At 36.1% G+C, this 24,751-nt stretch overlaps 1 protein-coding gene across 4 annotated transcripts in view; it reads left to right on the top strand.

The window, feature by feature from the left end:
• SLC26A7 (solute carrier family 26 member 7) overlaps positions 1-24,494 on the top strand; it is a 208,064-nt gene extending 183,570 nt beyond the window's left edge. For all 4 annotated transcript variants that reach the window (XM_059901193.1, XM_059901192.1, XM_059901195.1 and 1 more), the window contains 4 exons: positions 14,874-14,974; positions 20,120-20,174; positions 20,257-20,360; positions 21,439-24,494. In XM_059901193.1, coding sequence (XP_059757176.1) covers positions 14,874-14,974; positions 20,120-20,174; positions 20,257-20,360; positions 21,439-21,474 — 296 coding nt within the window. In that variant the 3' untranslated portion in view covers positions 21,475-24,494. The remainder of the gene's footprint in view (positions 1-14,873; positions 14,975-20,119; positions 20,175-20,256; positions 20,361-21,438) is intronic.
• Positions 24,495-24,751: the final 257 nt, after the last annotated feature.

Below are 24,751 nucleotides of genomic sequence, written 5' to 3'. Positions count from 1 at the left end.
TTCTTTTGATTTTCTCTTTGATTTCTTCAGTGATCTCTTGGTTATTATATAGTGTATTGTTTAACCTCCACGTATTTGTAATATTTACAGATTTTTTCCTGTAATTGATATCTAGTCTCATAGCATTGTGGTCGGAAAACATATGTGATACAATTTCAATTTTCTTAAAGTTACCACAGCTTGATTTGTGACCTAAGATATGATGTATCCTGGAGAATGTTTCATGAGTACTTGTGAAGAAAGTGTATTCTGTTGTTTTTGGATGGAATGTCCTATAAATATCAATTAAGTCCATCTTGTTAATGTATCATTTAAAGCTTGTGTTTCCTTATTTATTTTCATTTTGGATGATCTGTCCATTGGTGAAAGTGGGGTGTCAAATACCCCTAGTATGATTGTGTTACTGTCGATTTCCCCTTTCATGGCTGTTAGTATTTGCCTTATGTATTGAGGGCTCCTATGTTGGGGGCATAAATATTTACAATTGTTATATCTTCTTCTTGGATTGATCCCTTGATCATTATGTAGTGTCCTTTGTCTCTTGTAATAGTCTTTATTGTAAAATGTATTTTTCTGATATGAGAATTGCTACTCCTGTTTTCTTTTGATTTCCATTTGCATGGAATATCTTTTTCCATCCCCTCACTTTCAGAATGTATGTGTCCCTAGGTGTGAAGTGGGTCTCTTGTAGACCGCATATATACAGGTCTTGTTTTTGTATCCATTCAGCCAGTCTGTGTCTTTTGGTGGGAGCATTTAATCCATTTACATTTAAGGTAATTATCGATATGTATGTTCCTATTCCCATTTTCTTAAATGTTTTGGGTTTATTATTGTAGGTGTTTTCCTTCTCTTGTGTTTCTTGCCTAGAGAAGTTCCTTTAGCATTTGTTGTAAAACTGGTTTGGTGGTGCTGAACTCTCTCAGGTTTTGCTTGTCTGTAAAGGTTTTAATTTCTCCGTCAAATCTGAATGAGATCCTTGCTGGGTAGAGTAATCTTGGTTGTAGTTTTTTCTCCTTCGTCACTTTAAGTATATCCTGCCACTCCCTTCTGGCTTGCAGAGTTTCTGTTGAAAGAGCAGCTGTTAACCTTATGGGGATTCCCTTGTATGTTATTTGTTGTTTTTCCCTTGCTGCTTTTAATATGTTTTCTTTATATTTAATTTTTGATAGTTTGATTAATATGTGTCTTGGCGTGTCTCTCCTTGGATTTTACCTGTATGGGACTCTCTGTGCTTCCAGGACTTGATTAACTATTTCCTTTCCCATATTAAGGAAGTTTTCAACCATAATCTCTTCAAATATTTTCTCAGTCCCTTTCTTTTTCTCTTCTTCTTCTGGGACCCCTATAATTCAAATGTTGGTGTCTTTATTGTTGTCCCAGATGTCTCTAAGACTGTCTTCAATACTTTTCATTCTTTTTTTCCTTTTTTTGCTCTGCAGTAGTTACTTCCAGTATTTTATCTTCCAGGTCACTTTTCAGTTTTTCTTCCTCAGTTATTCTGCTATTGATTCCTTCTGGAAAATTTTTAATTTCATTAGTTGTGTTGTTCATCATTGTTTGTTTGCTCTTTAGTTCTTCCAGGTCTTTGTTAAACCTTTCATATATTTTCTCCATTCTATTTCTAAGAGCTTGGATCATCTTTACTATCATTACTCTGAATTTTTTTTCAGGTAGACTGCCTATTTGTTTGGTCTAGTGGGTTTTTACCTTGCTCTTTCTTCTGCTGTGTGTTTCTTTGTCGTTGCATTTTGCTTCACTTACTGTGTTTAGGGTCTCCTTCCCACAGGCTGCAGGTTCATAGTTCCTTTTGGTTTTGGTGTCTGCCCCCAGTGGCTAAGTTTGGTTTAGTAGGTTGCGTAGGCTTCCTGGTGGAGGGGACTGGTGCCTGGGTTCTGGTGGATGAGGCTTTATCTTGTCTTTCTGGTGGGCAGGACCGCTTCCGGTGGTTTGTTTTGGGGTGTCTGTGACCTCTTCATGATTTTAGGCAGCCTCTCTGCTAGTGGGTGGGGTTGTGTTCCTGTCTTACTACTTGTTTGGCATAGGTTGTCCAGCACTGTAGCTTGCTGATCATTGAGTGGAGCTGCGTCTTAGCGTTGAGATGGAGATCTCTGGGAGGGCTTTTGCCATTTGATAGTACATGTAGCCAGGAGGTCTCTGGTGGACCAATGTCCTGAACTCGGCTCTCCCACCTCAGAGGCACAGGCCCGACACCTTGGTGTAACACCAAGACCCTGTCAGCCACATGGTTCAGCAGAAAAGGGAGGAAAAAATAAAGAAAGACAATAAAATAAAGTTATTAAAATAAAAAGTAAAACATAATTATTAAAAATTAAAAAGTAATTTAAAAAAATGGACAGACAGGACCCTAGGACAAATGGTAAAAGCAAAGCTATACAGACAAAATCACACAAATAAGCATACAAATACACACTCAGAAAAAGAGAAGAAGGAAAAAAATATACATATCTTTGCTCCCAAGGTCCACTCCCTCAATTTTGGGATGATTCATTGTCTATTCAAGTATTCCACAGATTCAAGGTTCATCAAGTTGATTGTGGCGATTTAAGCCACTGTTCCTGAGCCTGCTTGGAGAAATTTCCCTTTCTCTTCTTTGTTCACACAGCTCCTGGGGTTCAGCTTCGTATTTGGCCATGCCTCTGCATGTAGATCACCTGAGGGCATCTGTTCTTCACTCAGACAGGATGGGGTTAAAGTAGTAGCTGATTAGGGGACTCTAGCTCACTCAGGCCAGGGGCAGGGAGGGGTACGGAGTGTGGGGTAATCCTGTGGCAGCAGAGGCCAGCATGACATTGCAACAGCCTGTGGCATGCCATGTTTTCTCCCAGGGAAATTGTCCCTGGATCACGGGACCCTGGCAGTGGCTGGCTCCACAGGCTCCTGGGAGGGGAGGTGTGGATAGCGACCTTTGCTTGCACACAGGCTTCTTGGTGGATGCAGCAGCAGCCTTAGCATTTCATGCCTGTCTCTGGTGTCTGCACTGATAGTCCTGCCTCGCGCCCATCTCTGGAGCTCATTTAGGCGGTGCTCTGAATCCCCTCTCCTCACGCACCGTGAAACAATGGTCTCTTGCCTTTTAGGCACGTCCAGACATTTTCCTGGACTCCATTCTGGCTAGATGTCGTGCACTAGCCCCCTTCAGGCTGTGTTCACGCAGCCAACCCCTGTCCTCTCCCTGGGATCTGACCTCCAAAGGCGGAGCTTCAGCTCCCAGACCCCACCCTTCCTGGTGAGTGAGCAGACAAGGTCCTCAGGCTGGTGAGTGCTGGTCGGCACCAATCCTCTTTGTGGGAATCTCTCTGCTTTGCCTTCTGCACCCCTGTTGCTGTACTCTCCTTCGTGGCTCTGAATCTTCCCCCCTGCCACCCTGCCCACCGTCTCCGCCAGTGAAGTGGCTTCCTAGTGTGTGGAAACTTTTCCTCCTTCACAGCTCCTTCCCACTCGTGCAGGTCCCATCCCTATTCTTTTGTCTCTGTTTTTTCTTTTTTCTTTTGCCCTACCCAGGTACATGGGGAGTTTCTTGCCTTTTGGGAAGTCTGAGGTCTTCTGCCAGCATTCAGTAGGTGTTCTGTAGGAGTTGTACCACATGTAGATGTATTTCTGATGTATTTGTGGGGAGGAAGGTGATCTCCACGTCTTACTCTTCTGACATCTTGAAGGTCTCCCTCCACCACCTTCTTACCTGCTTAACTTCAAACTATCCTCCAAATCTCAGGTTACATGTCCCATTCTTCCTTTCATTCCTGTATTATCATGTCCTTGTTCACTCAGCAAATATTTTTATATTTAATGGACATTTTCTGAGTCCTAGGCACAATGACGGATGCTGTATATTCAAGGATGAAGAAAGCAGGCATGATTTCTGTCATCATGGATGCTGAAACCAAAATTAGCTCCCCTCCCTCAACTGCCCCCCCGCTTCCAGTTCCCCAAACCAGCTGTATTTTGTCTGGAGACTCTAGGGGAGAACAATTTTACTTCCTTGTCCTTTTCAATTTCTGGAGGCCATCCACATTCCTTGTCTCATGACCCCTTTCTCCATCTTCAAACCAGCAGTGTTGGCATTTTCATATCTCTCTGACCTCTTCTTCTATCACCATATCTCCCTCTCTGACTCTGACCCTCCTGCCTCCCTCTCATAAGAACCCTTGTAATTACATTGGACCTCCCTCACCGCAATAATCCAGGGTAATCTGCTCATCTCAGGATCCTTAATTTAATCAAGTCCGCAAAATTCCTTTTGCCATGTAAGGCAACATATTCCACAGGTTCTAGGGATTAAGATATGGACATAATTGGGGGTCATTATTCTGTCTATAATATCAGGTCTATCCTGTACCTCCTTAGCACTTTCTGCATAACTTTCCCAGTCTTTGTAACACTTCAGATTACTAGTTCAACTGACTGGTTTCCTAGCTTGGTTGTGAGTCTATTGAGGGTAAGGACCATCATCTCTCTTGTCCATCATTCTGCTTGTATTTCTTATGACAATGATTAGACTAAGCACCCAATACTTCTATATTGATTGACTGCTTGAATGAATGAATGAATTAGAGAGATGCTCAATAATATGTGCACATGTTTTCAAATGATAGTGTTTTGGTTTGTCCTAAATATTTCTGATATCCTTGTTTTCTTGAAAAGTTTGAGATGTAAATCTGTTTCTCAATAGTTACTTGATATCAACAGAAAATGCCTTCTTTTAAAAAATTATGAATGACTCACAGACTGTCAAGAACATTTGAAGTATAAAAGAAGCACTCCTAAATTATGCAACTATGAATACTTTTTAATAAAAGGAGTTAATGAATATTCCGCAGGAAAGAGCTGGCTTGCACAGTCTGGAGTTAATTGCTCACCCACACCTGGTGGTTAATTTCTTTCTGAAATGTTGTGTTTTGTAGATAAAGCCCATCATTTACCACATCCCACATGGGTACAGATTAGTTGTCTCTTTTGTACATGCTCCCAGCTTACCTCATTTTGTATAAGGCAGGATATTAGCTGTGCATTCACTTTACTCTTTTCTATAACAATGTGATTTTTATTGCACTGGTTGATTTACTTAGAAGCTTAGAACCCAAGGATATAGCCATAAAATCATTACAATGGCAGAACTGAGAGTGTAAAAGAAAATTTCACTTATTTTTGGGAAGATTTCAGAAATGTCCATTGTATTTAAATTTCCATTTGAGTGAAATTGTAACTTTGCCATTAAGAATGTCTTTTTATTTACAAAAAACATCATGAATTGCTTCTCTTAATATAGCTTGCTTAAATGATTATCCACAAATACATGGCACAATTCTTTTCTTTTATTTTGTTTTGGATGATGTGAAAATGTGCATGTATTTTGATTAAAGGAGCAGAAAAGAGGAACCTCGAATGTAAAAATGAAAGACAAAGCAAGCACACTGAAACAATGGAAGGAAAATTTTTGTTTCTCTATTGATTAAACCCAAACATTTTCATAGTTAACAATCTATCATCACTTAAATAATGAAATAATTGCAAGAAAATACAGAGAATGGCAAGTATAATTTACAAGTGAAATAAATGTGATAGGATAGAAAAGAGAAAAAACTTATTTCTTAAATAATTTTCTGTACCTTTTAACCACCATTTCCTAATCATTTAGATCTAGTGATCAATCTCTCCAAATAATATATACAGAGTTTTTTCACTGGAATATTATGTTCAGATCAACAAGTAAATTTCTTATGAACTAGTAGTGACTTCCTGCAGCACTGAATTGATAAAAATTCTGAGGTCTTCTTTGATCTAAGTGGAAAAATTACCATGATTGATCAGCCATGTTTGGCTTGCTAAGGAATGGGGATGATAGAACACATGCCATAAAGTTAGTTATGGGTAATAATTTATGTATCTCCTTCAGGAAAAGCAGTGCATTGACATTTTCCAAATAAAATAGTTGTTAATATTTTTCAGATTATATTTAATATATATATTTAATTATATTAAATATTGCCAATAACAATTATGTTTTCTAGTAAATACAGAATATGGCTTAAAGATCTCAAAAATTCATAATTTATATAATTTGGGGGATTAGATATTAATGATAACTTTTTCTATGTAAATTTTTGGACTAAGGATTTTAGATTTAGCTTATTTTGAAATATGTAAAATATTATATATGACATATGTCATTTGTTAAGAACAATGCTGTGTAAGGAGATGTAAAAAAAGACTTCATTAATTTTGTTATCAAACTGTATCATCACTGTCTTTTTTTTAACATCTTTATTGGAGTATAATTGCTTTACAATGGTGTGTTAGTTTCTGCTTTATAACAAAGTGAATCAGCTATACATATACATATATCCACATATCTCGTCCCTCTTGCATCTCTCTCCCACCCTCCCTATCCCACCCCTCTAGGTGGCCACAAAGAACAGAGCTGATCTCCCTGTGCTATGCGGCTGTTTCCTACTAGCTATCTACTTTACATTTGGTAGTATATATAAGTCCAAGCCACTCTCTCACTTCATCCAGCTTGCCCTCCCCCCTCCCCGTTTCCTCAAGTTCATTCTCTATATCTGCATCTTTAGTCCTATCCTGACACTACGTTCTTCAGAATCATTTTGTTGTTGTTGTTAGATTCCATATATATATGTGTTAGCACACAGTTTTTATTTTTCTCTTTCTGACTTACTTCACTCTGTATGACAGTCTCTAGGTCCATCCATCTCACTACAAATAACTCAATTTCATTTCTTTTTATGGCTGAGTAATATTCCATTGTATATATGTACCACATCTTTATCCATTCATCTGGCAATGGACACTTAGGTTGCTTCCGTGTCCTGGTATTGTAAATAGAGCTGCAATGAACATTGTGGTACATGACTCTTTTTGAATTATGGTTTTCTCAGGGTATATGCCCAGTAGTGGGATTGCTGGGTCTTATGGTAGGTCTATTTTTAGTTTTTTAAGGAACCTTCATACTGTTTTCCATAGTGGCTGTATCAATTTACATGCCTGCCAGCAGTGCAACAGGGTTCCCTTTTCTCCACACCCTCTCCAGCATTTATTGTTTGTAGATATTTTGATGATGGCTATTCTGACTGCTGTGAGGTGATACCTCATTGTAGTTTTGATTTGCATTTCTCTAATGATTAGTGATGTTGAGCATCCTTTCATGTGTTTGTTGGCAATCTGTATACCTTCTTTGGAGAAATGTCTATTTAGGTTTTCTGCCAATTTTTGGATTGGTTATATGTTTTTTGGATATTGAGCTGCATGAGCTGCTTGTAAATCTTGGAGATTAATCCTTTATCAGTTGCTTCATTTGCAGAAATGTTCTTCCATTCTGAGGGTTGTCTTTCCATCTTGTTTTTGGATTCCTTTGCTGTGCAAAAGTTTTTAACTTTCATTAGGTCCCATTTGTTTATTTTTGTTTTTATATCCATTTCTCCAGGAGGTGGGTCAAAAAGGATCTTGCTGTGATTTATGTCATAGGGTGTTCTGCCTATGTTTTCCTCTAAGAGTTTTATAGTGTCTGACCTTTCATTTAGGTCTTTAATCCATTTTGAGTTTATTTTTGTGTATGGTGTTAGGGAGTGTTTTAATTGCATTCTTTTACATGTAGCTGTCCAGTTTCCCCAGTACCACTTATTGAAGAGGCTGTCTTTCCTCCATTGTATATTCTTGCCTCCTTTATCAAAAATAAGGTGACCATAAGTGCGTGGGTTTATCTCTGGGCTTTATATCCTGTCCCATTGATCTATATTTCTGTTTTTGTGCCAGTACCATACTGTCTTGATTACTGTAGCCTTGTAGTATAGTCTGAACTCTGGGAGCCTGATTCCTCCAGCTCCTTTTTTTTTTTTTTTTTTTTTCTCAAGATTGCTTTGGCTATTCAGGGTCTTTTGTGTTTCCATACAAATTGTGAAATTTTTTGTTCTAGTTCTGTGAAAAATGCCATTGGTACTTTGATAGGGATTGCACTGAATCTGTAGATTTCTTTGGGTAGTATAGTCATTTTCACAATGTTGATTCTTCCAATCTAAGACATAGTATATCTCTCCATCTGCTTGTATCATCTTTAACTTCTTTCATCAGTGTCTTATAGTTTTCTGCATACAGGTCTTTTTTCTCCTTAGGTAGGTTTATTACTAGGTATTTTATTCTGTTTGTTACAATGGTAAATGGGAGTGTTTCCTTAATTTATCTTTCAGATTTTTCATCATTAATGTATAGGAATGCAAGAGAGTTCTGTACATTAACCCTGTATCCTGCTACTTTACCAAATTCATTGATTAGCTCTAGAAGTTTTCTGGTATCATCTTTAGGATTGTCTATGTATAGTATCATGTCATATGCAAACAGTGACAGCTTTACTTCTTCTTTTCCTCTTTGGATTTCTTTTATCTCTTTTTCTTCCCTGATGGCTGTGGCTAAAACTTCCAAAACTATGTTGAATAATAGTGGTGAGAAGGGACCACCTTGTCTTATTCCTGATCTTGGAGGAAGTGGTTTCCATTTTTCACCATTGAGAGCAAGGTTGGCTGTGGGTTTGGCATATATGGCCTTTATTATGTTGAGGTAAGTTTCCTCTTTGCTTACTTTCCAGAGCTTTTTATCATAAATGGGTGTTGAATTTTGTCAAAAGTTTTTTCTCCATCTATTGAGACAATCATATGGATTTTCTCCTCCAATTTGTTAATATGGTGTATCACATTGATCAATTTGCGTATAGTGAAGAATCCTTGCATTCCTGGGATAAACCCCAGTTGATCATGGTTTATCATCCTTTTAATGTGCTGTTGGATTCTGCTTGCTAATATTTTCTTGAGGATTTTTGCATCTATGTTCATCAGTGATATTGGCCTGTAGTTTTCTTTCTTTGTGACATCTTTGTCCGGTTTTGGTATCAGGGTGATGTGGCATTGTAGAATGAGTTTGGGAGTGTTCCTCCCTCTGCTATATTTTGGAAGAATTTGAGAAGGATAGGTGTTAGCTCTTCTCGAAATGTTTGAGAGAATTCACCTGTGAAGCCATCTGGTCCTAGGCTTTCTTTGGTTGGAAAATTTTTAATCACAGTCTAATTTTCAGTGCTTGTGATTGGTCTGTTCATATTTTCTATTTCTTCCTGGTACACTCTCAGAAATTGTGCATTTCTAAGTAATTGTCCATTTCTTCCAGGTTGTGCATTTTATTGGCATATAGTTGCCTGTAGTAATCACTCATGATCATTGGTATTTCTGCAGTATCAGTTGTTCCTTCTCCTTTTTCATTTCAAATTCTATTGGTTTGAGTCTTCTCCCTTTTTATTTTCTTGATGAGTCTGGTTAATGGTTTATCAACTTTATTTATTTTCTCAAAGAACCAGCTTTTAATTTTATTGATCTTTGTTATGGTTTCCTTCATTTCTTTTTCATTTATTTCTGATCTGTTCTTTATGATTTGCTTCCTTCTGATAACTTTGGGGCTTTTTTGTTCTTCTTCCTCTAATTGCTTTAGGTGTAATGTTAGGTTTTTTATTTGAGATGTTTCTTGTTTCTTGAGGTAGGATTGTAATGCTATAAATTTCCCTCTTAGAACTGCTTTTGTTGCATCCCAAAGGTTTTGGGTCTGTGTGTTTTCATTGTCATTTGTTTCTAGGTTTTTTGACTTCCTCTTTGTTTTCTTCAGTTATCTCTTGGTTATTAAGTAGTGTATTGTTTAGCCTCTATGTGTTTGTATTATTTACAAATATTTTCCTGTAATTGGTAACTAGTCTTATAGCATTGCGGTCAGAAAAGATACTTGATAGAATTTCAATTTTCTTAAATTTACCAAGGCTTGATTTGTGAACCAAGATATGATCTATCCTGGAGAATGTTCCATGAGCACTTGAGAAGAAAGCATATTCTGTTGTTTTTGCATGGAATGTCCTATAAATATCAATTAAGTCCATCTTGTTTAATGTATCATTTAAAGCTTGTGTTTCCTTACTTATTTGCATTTTGGATGATCTGTCTATTGGTGAAAGTGGGGTGTTAAAGTCCCCTACTATGATTGTGTTACTGTTGATTTCCCCTTTTATGGCTGTTAGCACTTGCCTTATGTATTGAGGTGCTCCTATGTTGGGTGCATAAATATTTACAATTGCTTTATCTTCTTCCTGGATTGATCCCTTGATCATTATGTAGTGTCCTTCTTTGTCTCTTGTAATAGTCTTTATTTTAAAGTCTTTTTAGTCTTATATGAGTATTGCTACTCCAGCTTTCTTTTGATTTTCCATTTGCATGGAATATCTTTTTTCATCCCCTCACTTTCAGGATGTATGTGTCCCTAGTCTGAAGTGGGTCTCTTGTAGACAGCATATATACGGGTTTTATTTTTGTATCCATTCAACTGGCCTCTGTCTTTTGGTGGGAGCATTTTATCCATTTACATTTAAGGTAATTATGGATATGTATATTCCTATTACCATTTTCTTAATTGTTTTCAGTTTGTTATTGTAGGTCTTTTCCTTCTCTTGTGTTTCCCGCCTAGAGAAGTTATTTTAGCAATTGTTTTAAAGCTGGTTTGGTGATGCTGAATTCTCTTAGCTTTTGCTTGTCTGTAAAGCTTTTAATTTCTCCATCACACCTGAATGAGATCGTTGCTGGTTAGAGTAATCTTCGTTGTATATTTTTCCCTTTCATCACTTTAAATATGTCCTGGCGCTTCCTCTGGCTTGCAGAGTTTCTGCTGAATGATCTGCTGTTAACCTTATGGGGATTCCCCTGTATGTTATTTGGTTTTTTCCCTTGCTGCTTTTAATATTTTTTCTTTGTATTTAATTTTTGATAGTTTGATTAATATGTGTCTTGGTGTGTTTCCCCTTGCATTTATACTGTATGGGACTCTCTGTGCCTCCTGGACTTGATTGATTTTCTCCTTTCCCATGTTAGGGAAATTTTCAACTATAATCTATTCAAATATTTTCTCAGACTCTTTCTTTTTCTCTTTTCTGGAAACCCTATAATTCGGATGTCAGTGTGATTAATGTTGTCCCAGAGGTCTCTAAAGCTGTCCTCAATTCTTTTCATTCTTTTCTCTTTATTCTGCTCTGCAGTAGTTATTTCCATTTTTTTTTTATCTTCCAGGTCACTTATCCATTCTTCTGCCTCAGTTATTCTGCTGTTGATTACTTCTAGAGAATTTTTAATTTCATTTATTGTGTTGTTCATCATTTTTCGTTTTCTCTTAGTTGTATAAGTCCTTGTTAAACGTTTCTTGTGTTTTCGCCATTCTATTTACAAGATTTTGCATCATCTTTACTATCATTACTCTGAATTCTTTTTCAGGAATACTGCCTATTTCCTCTTTTTTTTTTTTTTTTTTTTCTGGTGTGTTTTTACCTTGCTCCTTCATCTGCTGTGTGTTTTTCTGTCTTCTCATTTTGATTAACTTACTGTGTTTGGTGTCTCCTTTCCACAGGCTGCACATTCGTAGTTCCCATTGTTTTTGGTCTTTACCCCCGTGGCTATGGTTGGTTCAGTGGGTTGTGTAGGCTTCCTGGTGGAGGGTACTAGTGCCTGTGTTCTGGTGGATGCAGCTGGATCTTGTCTTTCTGGTGGGCAGGACTCCGTCTGGTGGCTTTTTTGGGAGTGTCTGTGACCTTATTATGATTTTAGGCAGCCTCTCTGCTAATGGGTGTAGTTGTGTTTCTGTCTTGCTAGAGGTTTGGCATAGGTTGTCCAGCACTGTAGCTTACTGCTTGCTGAGTGGAGCTGGGTTTTAGGGTTGAGATGGAAATTTCTGTGAGAGCTTTCGCTGGTTGATATTTCATGGAGCTGGGAGGTCTCAGTGGACCAATGTCCTGAACTCAGCTCTCCCACCTCAGAGGCACAGAGCCGACACCCGGCTGGAGCACCAAGACCCTGCCAGCCACACAGCTCCAAGTCTGATGAGAGGAAAGAGAAATACCAGCTCGTGTGCAGAATCATCCCACAGATCACAGTAATGACACCTTCAGCTTGATAATGGTGATGTTTTCATGAGTGTTTGCATATGTCCAAACTCATTAAATTGTATACAGGAGAACCTTGAAAATATTGCTGGTACAGTTCCAGGCCACTTTTTTTTTCTTTTGTTTTGCACTTAGTCTAGTTTCACTGGCTTATAGGTTGCAGCCTGCAGAGACCTCAAACCCAGCACCTTCAGACCAGAGTTTCTAGCTCAAAGTGGTTGCACAGCATCCCAACTCAAGATGGAGGCAGAGACAGCAGGCTGTGTGTAGAGCATCACTGTCATTTTAAGATCTATTGCTAAATATGTCAGAGGTTTCATTTATTTATTTAATCCAAGCCATTGAATTTTTAAACATTATTGATTATTTTCTTTGTTTAACAAGAGTACCAGATTTACGTAGTGATGTGCTGGTAAGTCTTTGACAAACAACTCTTGGAGTGGAGGTTATGGCTTGGGGTGGTGGAAAAGCACTGATTTGTTGAACTTGCCAATTTCCATGGTATAAATATGTTTTCTTTAAACATAGAGCTTGAAAAGATATGTACACTATTGACATTCTGAAAAGATGTAAAAAGAGCTGGTCTGAGATGTCTTTTAAAAAATCATATACAGTTTATTTTCTAAAACAGATATATTCAGGAGAATTGCATATGACCCCTTCAAATTTTGAACTCCATGGTACATTGCAAACGATTAGTCTTACTAAAGTTTTTTATATCTAACTTTGTAAGGAAATATCTAATCCATTTTATATATTTTATGTATGTTTATCTTGTGAATTATTGAACTTTTGTAGGAAAGCTTATCTGATATTTAATTGTTATAGATTCTTATACTCTGAAAATTCAATAAAATATTTCCAAATTGGATAAAAGTATATTTATGAATCATAAAAAAATTGCAAGGAAATACATATCACAAACAAATAATTGGCCAAATGTCTTAGCAAATCTTTTAATATTGATCTAGTAATTCTGCCTCTGTAATTCTAAATAAGGTGGAATAAATGTATCTCTAAACTAATTAATGTAGTGCCAACCTATATGTGTGCGTATGTGTGTGCATGTGTGTGTGTGTCTGTGAGACTAGGAGATAAAAGGAATAAATACCAATCAACATTCCACTGTTTATCTTTGCTTAAGATACATATTTTTATTTTTCCTGTATTCTTAAACCCTCTCTCCAATCTCTGATAATGAGTAGGGACACATTATATGTGAGTTATAAATAAGAGCCCTGGCATAGTAGGGCTAGGTCCTATTTTAGTTAGGCAAATATTGAATTATAATTGTTACTACCAAGTGGTCAGTGGAAGAGCTAAGTTGTGGTCACTTTTCATTTTGTTTGAATTTCTAATTTACCATTTTGAGCCAGTATCATAGCCTGAATCTATACTTACCCTCAGCCCTCCTTCTCATGGGAGAAAAAGGGAAACAGAAGGCACTACTAGAGTACCTGGCATGAGGTAGGCCCCCAATAAATATTGATTGACTGGGAGCAGGAAAAGTTTGAGATCTCAGACTATCATTAGTGTTTAATTAAAGCTGTCCATATGATTAGAATGCTTACAACTCCATCTTATTTCTACCTTTTAGAATTAAACATAACCTTCAAGCTTACTTTTGTGTGAAGCCTTCCTTGATTGCCCCAAAGACACTTCTTCCTCTTTTAAATGTCCATTCTCTTTCATTTTTAATCATGTATTATTTACCAATATTATCCTTGGCACCAAAATAAACTCCTAGAAGAAAGTAATAGGATCTTGCACATTTGTATCGTTCACTTCATTTCAAAAAATTTCTTGAACATACTCATGCTCTATAGTTATTATTTCAATTAATAAATATGAATATACATCTAAAGATGAAACTTGGAAACAAATCTTATACCTGAATACCACTCTTAAAATACATTAAAAATTACTTTTTAGCATTTCTTAGTTTTTAAAAATACCCATTTTCCCTCATACTTCCCTTCAATGCTAATTGAGAAACAACCATATTCCCATTTTTCTGTAGCCACTATAGAGGAAAACCATGGACATTTTACATAGCAAAACTATTCCAATTAAAAATTTATATTTTCAGAGAATTTCATAATAATGAATGAATTGGAGTTTATTTGAATTCCCCCTACTAATGGTGGGGGAATCTTGGCCTACATGATTTGCTCTCAGAACCTTATCACTCCTTAGAGGGACCTCAGATGTGGTGGCCTGTCACTGTTTAGAAATATGTCATTTCACACGAGAAAACTGTGGCCCTGAGGACATTAGTGAAAAAGAGGTCATGAACTCCTAATTAAAAACAAAATTCCCACCAGGTGCATTCAGAGTCAGATTTACTATGAACCAAATGAAGCTTAATTTTCAGGCCCCTCACACAGAACGCTTCTAAGTCTGAGGGACAAGCTCCAAGATGGAATCTTTTCTTTAGTGTGACACGAAAATTGTATAAACTTCAGACACCACAAAATAGGGCTCTACCTCTGGGCATATGCATGAAGGAAAATGTGGGATATTCTGCAAAGAGAATTTTGAGGATGTCTAGTGGCCTCGGTTCTGGGCTGTGTTTGGCACTAAATTGCCAGGTCTCCTTTCAGAATCATCTAAACTTGCTGAGCTTCAGTTTGTTTATTAAGTTGTTTATTAAGTTAGCCCATCTTCCTATCTGAGTTATGTAATAATTACCTGAGATAACATTTGAATATTCAAAAATCAAAGAGTTCAAAAATAATTAGTAATTAACTGAAAAATGTAAAAATTAAAAGTGTTTGGAATTGTCCTTGTTAAACACGAGGCCACCGTTAATCTTCCCAATGTTCAACAATATCAATAGTAAAAATCTCTAAGAATTCTCCCTAACTCAACTCTGTTCCTCCTACAGAAGAAGCAACACAACCCTGCCTGAATCAGAAGTGTTCTTTAATCCTAGATTGCAGTGGATTGACCTTTTCTGACTATTCTGGAGTCTCCATGCTTGTTGAGGTATTTGCACAACTTGTGTTTGGACTGATTCTTTCCCTTCCCTTTAGTAACAGGGTTTCACCAGCCTCTCTCAGCTCTGGGGTTTTGATCCTGCTTGTTTCAATACTCATCTCACCCATTCTCCCCAAAGGACATAGACTTTATTTCTCCCACTACTGTAGATTTCTTTTCAGGAGATGCCGTGAAGTTTCTAAATGTGTGTGAATCTGGAGGGGGCGGGAGGAGTAGAGGTGGATATTCATGTGGGGTGTTAGAACAGAACATAGACTTGAGATGTAATTGGTATAGCAGATGCTGGGCAGTCAACTCCTAGGCTTCTAGAAAGAAGGAGAAAAGTCCCCTCCATGAGCAAGTGGCCTGATGATGGCAGGATGTTGTCTCTCACATCGTGGATGGGTACAGTCTGACCTGAAACCATTCCTGGTCTCTGAAATAATACCCAGTGCAGGGGGTTTTCTCCATTCTCTCAGACAGTGGTGTCCTCTACCCCATGATCTCCATGGGGTCTCCATGATCCTGATTGCAAAAAATAAAAGTTTTATTTCTTTAAAACTGAAGCCTCCATTTAGTTAGATGGAACACCTAATTTTGCCAATTCAAGGAAAACTCAGACACTTCTGGAATTGTTTCCTCCTTTTTTTTTGAGTAAATACTAAGTCAACAAGGAACGTACTCCCTTTCTTATTTCCATTTATTTTCTCCTCAATACCTTAAATATGAAAGAGGATCTTGAGGATCAAGCAGTGTCTATTTCTCAGCTGTCCTCAGTCCTCCATTAGCTTCTGCTGTGTGGAACTTGGTTCACCTCGCCTTTGGCTGTTTGCTCCCCAGCGGTTCTCTTACCCTGGCTTCATACAGTCTCATGCTGTGTGAGGCTTTGTATTCAGCCAAAAACTTAATCATAACCTATGGCAATTTCTGGAGCTCTTTCCCTGCATATGTCCCTTCTTTCCATTACTCTCTCCCATAAATTTCACCCACTCAATCCTTCCTGAATGCCAGTTCTGTCTTCTTGCTCAGTGAAGTGGCTGCATTTTGCTTGGGTCCCCCCTCATCATGTCGTGGTCCACAAACTGCTTTGCAGCAGAAAGCTGAGATGATCTGAGAGCTCACCTCATTTGTTTTCTTTCTTTCAGAGAACTCAGTCCTTTGCTGCCTGTTACCATTGCCGGAAAACAATTTATATATTTTCTCCATTTGTCTACTTATTTACAGACGATAGGATAGTCTTTATATTAATTACTCTTCATGGCCAAAAGTCAAAATTGGACATTGACTTTTAAAGAGTTAAAACCAGTAGTCTTTAGAAGGTCTCACATTGTAGATTATGATCGCTTTCCCATGGTGTTGCATAACTGTTTCTATTCATTCATATTTTAAATTTGAAATGTCCAACCTTTCAAACTCAAGATAGTACAAAGGTCAGCTTCAGTCTGGCTTTCCTGTAAAGATGGGGTGGGACTATGTGAAGAGAAGCAGCTTACTATGTGACAGAGTGTAGTCTCAGATCTATCACATCTGCTGGGAGGTGTTAGGAAAATTGTCTAACCTGTCTGGATCTCAGTTTATTCATTTTGTAAAAATGGGGGGGGCGATTTTGTTTCAGATTTAGTAGATATTCAAAAAAGAAATAAATTATGCAAAATAATTGAATTTTAAATATCCTAGGCCTTAAATCTAGTGGCTGTTTTTGGTAAATCACCCTTTTCCATGTGTAACATGCTTTTAATTTCTTGTTGCTCACCATAAAAACTTCACACAATTTGGCATAGGGTTCAACCTCAATACTTTTCTTGCATCTAAATCCTGACTGTAAACAGAGAGTCTCTCATCATTGGAGGGCTTCTTGTGTTCAGCACTTTTATTTACTGTGTTGCCAAGGTCTAGAAGAACACTGTTAAACCTATGTGTATAAGGATCACCTGGGGAGCTTATTTAAGATGCAGTCTTTTGATGGAGTGATCATTTTGAAATGTACAGAAATTTTGAAACATTATGTTATGTTAGCAGGAACTAACGTAGTGTTGTTGGTCAATTATACTCCAAAAGCAAACAAACAAACAAACTCATAGAAAAAGAGATCAGATTTGTGGTTACCAGAGGCAAGGGGTGAGGGGAGGGGCATTGGATGAAGGCAGTTAAAAGGTACAAACTCCTGGTTATAAGATAAAAAGTACTAGGGATGTAGGTACAGCATGATAAATAGAATGAGCACTTCTGTATGTTATATATGAAAGTTGTTGAGAGAGTAAATCCTGAGAGTTCTCATCAGAGGAAAAGTATCTTTTTTCTATTTCTTTAATTTTGTATCTATATTAGATGATGGATGTTCACCAAACTTACTGTGGTGATCATTTCATGATGTATGTATGTCAAATCCTTATGCTGTATACCTTAAACTTATACAGTGATGTATGTCAATTATAACTCAATAAAACTGGAAGGAAGAAAATGCAGTTTTCTGAGTCCTGGTTCTGGCCCAGGAATAATCATTGTGAACAATGTAGTTTGTCCAAGGATTATGTTTTGAGCAACACTAGACTAGGATTGTCCTTTTACTGGGAAAAGTCAGTATGTATATTTTTTGCTTAATTGTATTTAAAATTTGTTTTGAATATACTCCAGTATTTATTAGCTGTCCTCTAGATATTGCAAATCAGGACTTAGAGTTAGTAAAGAGGAGGAAATGGTTACTTATTGTCAGTGAGTTTAAGATCTAAGGTTGAAAATTCAGAGGAATTCAAATAATCTAGGTTTTGGGCATGCTGAGAAAGAAACTTTTAAGAATTCATCTTAATGGTTTTAAAATACTACACAACATAATGAAGGAATAAGTCAACTGATGCATTTTATTTTTAAATTGGCAGAAAATGACATTTGCCCTTCTGTATATACAAAACCAGCAGTTTTGTATCAATTTGCTATTTTTAGTTTCCTTATTACTATTTAGTTTATTTCATCATGGTTACAGTAAATTATGATGTATGTTATGACCATAGACTTTAAATATAGACAAATTCTAGGTCCAAATATTAGCTACATAACTAGTTCTAGGATCTGGGTTTAAGTATTTGTTTGCTTTTTTGTAAACTGGAAGTAGAAATACTTCAAGTTGTTGTGAAGCTTAGAAATGACATATTGTATATAAAGCATATAAAAAGGTTTCTAGAAGTTAGTAAGTATTCAATAATGCTAGCTTCTATTATTTGTTCTCATTTTGCAAAAGTCATTTGTTAAAATAATATCACTGCAACTAATACTATTTCTGAGTTCCTGCCACCCTGAAATAGGGTCCAGAGTAAAGAGCCACAGAGTCTCTTCAGCCATGCATGTCTTCCTGCTTCCCAAAAACACTCCCTGGATTATTTTCTTAGTCACTTTGGTATAAGGAAGATTCTCCTAAGAGTTATAGGTTGAAGAAAATGGAGTGAGTTCTATTTATTCTTCTACTTAGGACACTTCTACTTAGTGAAATAGAGAATATGTTTATCAGCATCAACAAACCACCCATAGCAATGTGTTTGTGCTTCACTGAGCTTAAGAAAAAGTAAAACACTGACAGATCACTTTGAATTGTCATTTTATCTTACAAAAACGGGAGCCATTTATTCAATGGCGAGTCTCAGGCCATGTATTATTTATTTGTTTATTTGCTTGTTTATTTATGCTCAGAGTGATGTCTCCTATTATTCCACAATTCTTCTACCATAGAGATAACTGCTTATTGCTGGAAGAATATAAGGGAAATTTTTGGGTGTATCATGCATACTCTTAAAATGTTTTGTAAATGCAGCATTCTACATTTTATATGTATGACACTTTACTATTATGTAGCCAAATCCATCCTACTGTTACTAAAACTTCTGGATTTACTGAGTTTTGTCGGCTGACTTTGGTCTGGGTGAATTTAAGATCAGGGCCTTCAGTAAGGTTGTTACTACTTGAGATTTTCTTGGACTTAAAGAAGGCAAGACCCTGCAGTATGCCAAGAAAATTAGTCAGGATCTCTCATCTTGGTGGACCCTAAAAATGGAAGTTGGGCAATCAAACTTGGCTTTGATTATAGTGAGGTTCTCAATTTACTGTCCATGGATGGGGTTTAGAGAATCCATGAATGTGTACAAATTGTTGTAAAATATTAAAGTAAGCAGTAGGTAAGCAGTTTCATATTCACAGATGGGTCCTTGACTTCCAATAAAAGATGGTTGAAAACAATTTTATATCATTCTTATAGGGAAGGAAAGGTGGTGTTTTTATTTTTATTAAATAAAATGAAAAATGTAAGCAGCAAAACTTAGTTACATAAAAGGAAAATGCCAGGACATGGAAGCAACCTAAATGTCCATTGACAGATGAATGGATAAAGAAGATGTGACACATATACACAATGGAATATTACTCAGCCATAAAAAGAAATGAAATTGAGTTATTTGTAGTGAGGTGGATGGACCTAGAGTCTGTCATACAAAGTGAAGTAAGTCAGAAATAGAAAAACAAATACTGTATGCTAACGCATATATAGAGAATCTAAAAAAAAAAAAAAAAAAAATGGCACTGATGAACCTAGTGGCAGGGCAGGAATAAAGACATAGACGTGGAGAATTGACTTGAGGACACAGAGGGGGAGGGGGAAGCTGGGGCAAAGTGAGAGTAGCATCGACATATATATACTACCAAATGTAAAACAGATAGCTAGTGGGAAGCAGCAGCATAGCACAAGGAGATCAGCTCGTGCTTTGTGACCACCTAGAGGGGTGAGATAGAGAGGGTAGGAGGGACATGCAAGAGGGAGGGGATATGGGGATATATGTATACATATAGCTGATTCACTTTGTTATACAACAGAAACTAACACAGTATTGTGAAGCAATTATACTCCAATAAAGATCTATTTTAAAAAAAGGAAAGAAAGAAAGAAAGAAAAAAAGGTAAATGCCTTGCTGGCGTTCATCTTCCTTTGCTAAGACCGTCTCTTTTAGAAGTGGGTCAGAGTATGCCTGAATGTGTTACAATGCCACCCCCTGGTGGTGTGGTATCATAAACACTGGCTTTTTTTACTAGAAATTCTGCCTTCTGAAGCTCATCTTATTCCTTCCTGCCAGCTATCCTGAATTAATTGTGGGTGTACTATTTTAATTCTTCCAGGTTTACACGGACTGTAAGAACAAGAGTGTGGATGTATCATTAGTCCACTGCACAGGTAAGGGAGTATCCTTGGCTAACATTGGACATGATCCTTCTGCTGCTCCATGTAACCTTATATCACTTGTGTTTTCTTATAGCTTCCTTGATAAAAGCAATGAAATACTGGGGAAACCTAGATTCAGAGAAACCAATTTTTTTTGAATCAGTGTCTGCTGCAATAAGTAACATCCACTTAAATAAGGTAAGTTGAGTAAGTTTGCATGCCAGAATTATAAGAAAATTGGAATGTAGAATACAAGGGCTTTGCATTTTTTTTATATTAGCCTATTATCCCACTGACATCTAAAAACCTATTAAAATGTGCCCTCTCCTCAGAGTCCTCTGCTACAAGTAAAGGAATTTTTTCATTCCTTTTGTGGACAAGTTATGACTTGTTTAATAATTTGGATCTTCCAACAATATCACTGCTTAGAGGATTTGGTGATCACCTATTAAGTGCAAACTGCTTGCTTATAAAATAAATGCGTCTTCCAGGATCTACTATCCTGGGAATTGGAATCCACCTCTGTCAAATGCAAAAACTCTAAATATAGCCTTATAGCTTTTTGCTGCTCTCATACCCTTTACTCTAAGCTCATATTGCCACCTTTGGAAATACTATTTGCAGAGCCCAACACTCACATGGTGTGAAGAGTCAAAGTTACCTTCCAATACTGGGCTGTATGGTTAGTTTTAGAACTGTTCCTAGAACTTTGATTTCCCATAATTTTTCTTTGATTTTGAATTGTTTGGCCTTTCCTTATCCCTAGAACAGCATTTGTTATCTCTCTGAGTCATCCCTATTATGTGCAATTAGAACAGTATGTATTTACAAAATAATAATAATAACATTATTGTTATTATTATCATTTCTACTACTACTATTACTGCTGCTGCTGCTGCTGCTGCTACTGTTATATATCTAATATTCACTGTGTGCTCATTATGTTCCAGGAATGTGCTAAGAGCTTTACCTATGTTACTTCACTAAATTTGCCACAACCTCATGAAGTAGATACTATTATTGAACCTATTTTTAGAAATAGGGAAACTGAGGTCCAGGGAAGTTATACCATTTGTAAGTGGTAGAGCCAGTTTCAAAGTCAGCAGTCTGACCTAGAACCTGGAGCTTTAAACTTCTATACTCTGATGCCTCAGAGAATATCTATTTTCTTAGCTTGGCTGGACAGCTTGCTTCAGTTACTACTGTTCTTTGACTATGATATCAACTTAAGGGTTAAGTACGTAGCAAGTGCTAATTTCTTCCCCTTCTATTTCAGAATTTGAGCAAACTCAGTGACCACAGTGAAATCTGAGACTCTTTTGCTGCAGTACAGCTCTTCTCTTTAGCAACTGCCCCGAAGAGGCCATACTCAAGTATTTTCACAACATTTTTTGTTATGTAGATCCTACAAATGACCTCTACTAAAATAAGTGTGATGTGACTTAGTAACCACATAACCACTGCTCAAGGTTTGCCAACAATTTTATCTAATCTTTGTTAGTAAGCAAATTCACTCTGTAGGTTATTGTATAGTTATTTTATAAAAATCAGTATGCATTTAGTTTTAGTGTACTGAAAGGTAAACATGAATTTATTTCCTTTTTTCATACCAAAGTATTTTGTGTTAATTCAGTTTGTTGTAGTTCATTTGTAAAAGTGAGAAATACTTTGTCATATAAGAGATTTAGAACATTTGCAAGCCATTTGTAAAAATGCAGGATCATCTGTAACTAATACATAAAAACAACTTAGCAAGTGTGCCATTTTCCCTAACCAAAAAAGCCATTAAATATCAATAAGCTTAAATGTTACTTCATGCTATATGATTATGAAATTCACAGAAAGTAAGTCAAACAAAAACAAATGACAAACTAGAAACCGTTCTTCTCCATACCTTTCCATGCATGGATGTCTTCAGGAATGTTTTCAACATAAGTAGTATCCCAGTGAAACCATGTCCTTGACATTAGTCTGTTTTGCTGTGAATATTGGAAATGCTTAGGATCTTCAGACCTTATAGCCCTAATTTCCACATTCCCACCCCATAAAAGTTTCCATTTTCAGCTTTAGTTTTTTTGGAATCGGAGAATGTGGAAGTTGCACATTTTATGTTTTTTTCACAAATACGATTTTTAGAAGAGAAAATATCACCAGTAGAATAGCTTTGTACTATTCAAATATAGGATTGACTATAGTAGTTTGGGACTTTCCTATTTCAGAGAGATAGTCAATATAATATAGTACATTTATCTATCTATATCCGTATAGATAGGTAGATCTCCTTAGAATGTTTTTTTTTTTTTTTTTTTCTTTTGTTAGAAGGGAGCTTAGGTAAGTGATTATCTTTAAACCCACTAAACCAACAGTGTATTGACAAATAAATACCACAGGCCAGGCTGACTTGTATAAGTTATTGTTTTCATGTTTCTACATATATTTTCAGTCACATACAATTATATAGTTTCATATTTTTATCTAACAATTTGATTTACCTATGAAGAAATCTCACTTTCAAAGATAGATGTAGATGCACGTTTTAGTCTTAAGCCATTTTAACTGTTCTAGAAATTACCAGTTAACAAAAAGCCAAGTACTTTAAAGTGAGTTTGAGAAGTAACTTGAAAACAAAATTAAAAGACTGGTAATTTAGGTGTTTTTGAGAACATCTGTAAGAGTAAATTTTAATATCTGCCGTGTGATGTAATGGTTCCTAGCAAATGTGTAGTAAACATTCACATGGCCCTTATTTTTACCATTGAGTCCTAGGCAGACAATGTAATAAAATGAAAGGGGAATAATAAACATTTCAAATTCTTGTAACTTATTTAGCCATGTCAATTCTGATTGACATGAACTACAAAGGGTAGTATTTTTCCCACAGGAAGCTTCAATCCTTTCATCACTAATTTGGATTGAAATGAGTGAAGCCAATTTTTCTTCCCATCAAATACTGTTCCAAGAAAATGTGGAAGTAATAATTAGAAGTAAAATTTCCTTAAAGAAAGGAATTTCACTCTCCTTTTCTGATTAAATTATTCCAGTGGTGGATGGTGGCAACATTCACCATCTCTAATCCATTGGTCATTGGCACATAAACATGAGTCAAGGGAAGTTAAGAAAGAAATATATTTTGCTATGTGTAAATTGATGTATTTCTGTGCAAATTTAGTCTATTATTAAATGCATGCACTGTAAGCATTTTCTAATTTGTTAGAGATTATGGACTGTAGATGGCATTAAAATCATTACAGGTAATCAATGGATGGTTTCTTCTATTTTATTAACAAAGCTGACACATAGTTGTATGAGAAGATGTATTTGAATGCATTTCAGTGATTATAGTAGACATCTAATGGATAAAACTTAAAAGCTAATAACTTTGGTGTCAAATGTTATTATATTCAAAGTAAAGGAAGACCAAAACATGTACCATAAATAACCCTTTGTTCTAAGGCTTATCTTGCATACTAAGGTCCCAGTGACTAGACCTGTAGGAACCCCTGGATTGAGTTTTGAGAACTTAATAACTGACTATGAGTTTCAGACACACAAGATTCTAAAACATAAACGTTTATTTCAAAGCAGACATTAATAACAGAAGAACTATAATATGGTACTGATGCTAGACTGTTTCTAATCATGATGAATTAGTTTTATGAGATTACCTTATTTTTGTATATGATAAATTACTTTCATATTACTTATTATGGTAAAATAAAATTGGGAAAAATTAAAACTGACCTATAAAACCAGTTAAGGACCTAATAGAGTGACATATATAAATTAACCATAAAGTGTGTAACCAGGAAAAAGACAGTTAACATTACATTTATGCAAATTAAATGCCCTTAAATTTTACCATTTGTCTTTCATTTTAAAGGTTATTTTCCCCTGATTATATGATTCAAGTGTTATAAAGTCTAACTTGAATTACTTTGCAGTAATTTATGTGACAGATCTTTATTGTATAAATATGTAATGTAATGAGGAAAGAAATCCCTCTTTTTTAATGAAAACATTAATGTGTTAATACCTTGTATGGATAATGTTTGACATTTAGTGGTTACCAAAATATATTAGTATGTTTTTGAACATACGTATGCCTAGAAATGCATGTTCTGCATTCTGTGGGATGATCGTCTAATTCAATGTAAAATATGCTTTTTGGCAGTGATTTTGTTGCCAGATTTTCAATAGGGAGTTAAGTGAGGCTTGTACAATCTTAAGATTTTTAGTTAAAAATCGTATCATCTAATATGTCACACATATTTTTATATTTTTCAATGCATTTAATTATCTTTTAAATAATCCTTTGCACTGACTCAGCATATAACAACTAATTTACGTGGAAATAAATTGAAATACGGTAACTACTAAGTTTAAATGGATTTGTGTGCATTATTTCAAATTATTTACTCTCCTGTAAAGCAAATATTACATTTTCCGGTCTTAGACTGACCACAGTCTAATGTGTTGAAAATTCCTGGATTAAATATTCTTTGTAATTTGTTCTTACAAAATTTAAACCTAAAATTTTAAGGTATGGTATGCCAATTTATGGAAGGCTAATAAAGTTACTTTTTGCTGCA

The sequence above is a fragment of the Balaenoptera ricei genome, chromosome 17 (genome assembly GCF_028023285.1).
Source record: "Balaenoptera ricei isolate mBalRic1 chromosome 17, mBalRic1.hap2, whole genome shotgun sequence".
Classification (NCBI taxonomy): Eukaryota; Metazoa; Chordata; class Mammalia; order Artiodactyla; family Balaenopteridae; genus Balaenoptera; species Balaenoptera ricei.
This window is presented reverse-complemented; position numbering and strand designations above follow the sequence as displayed.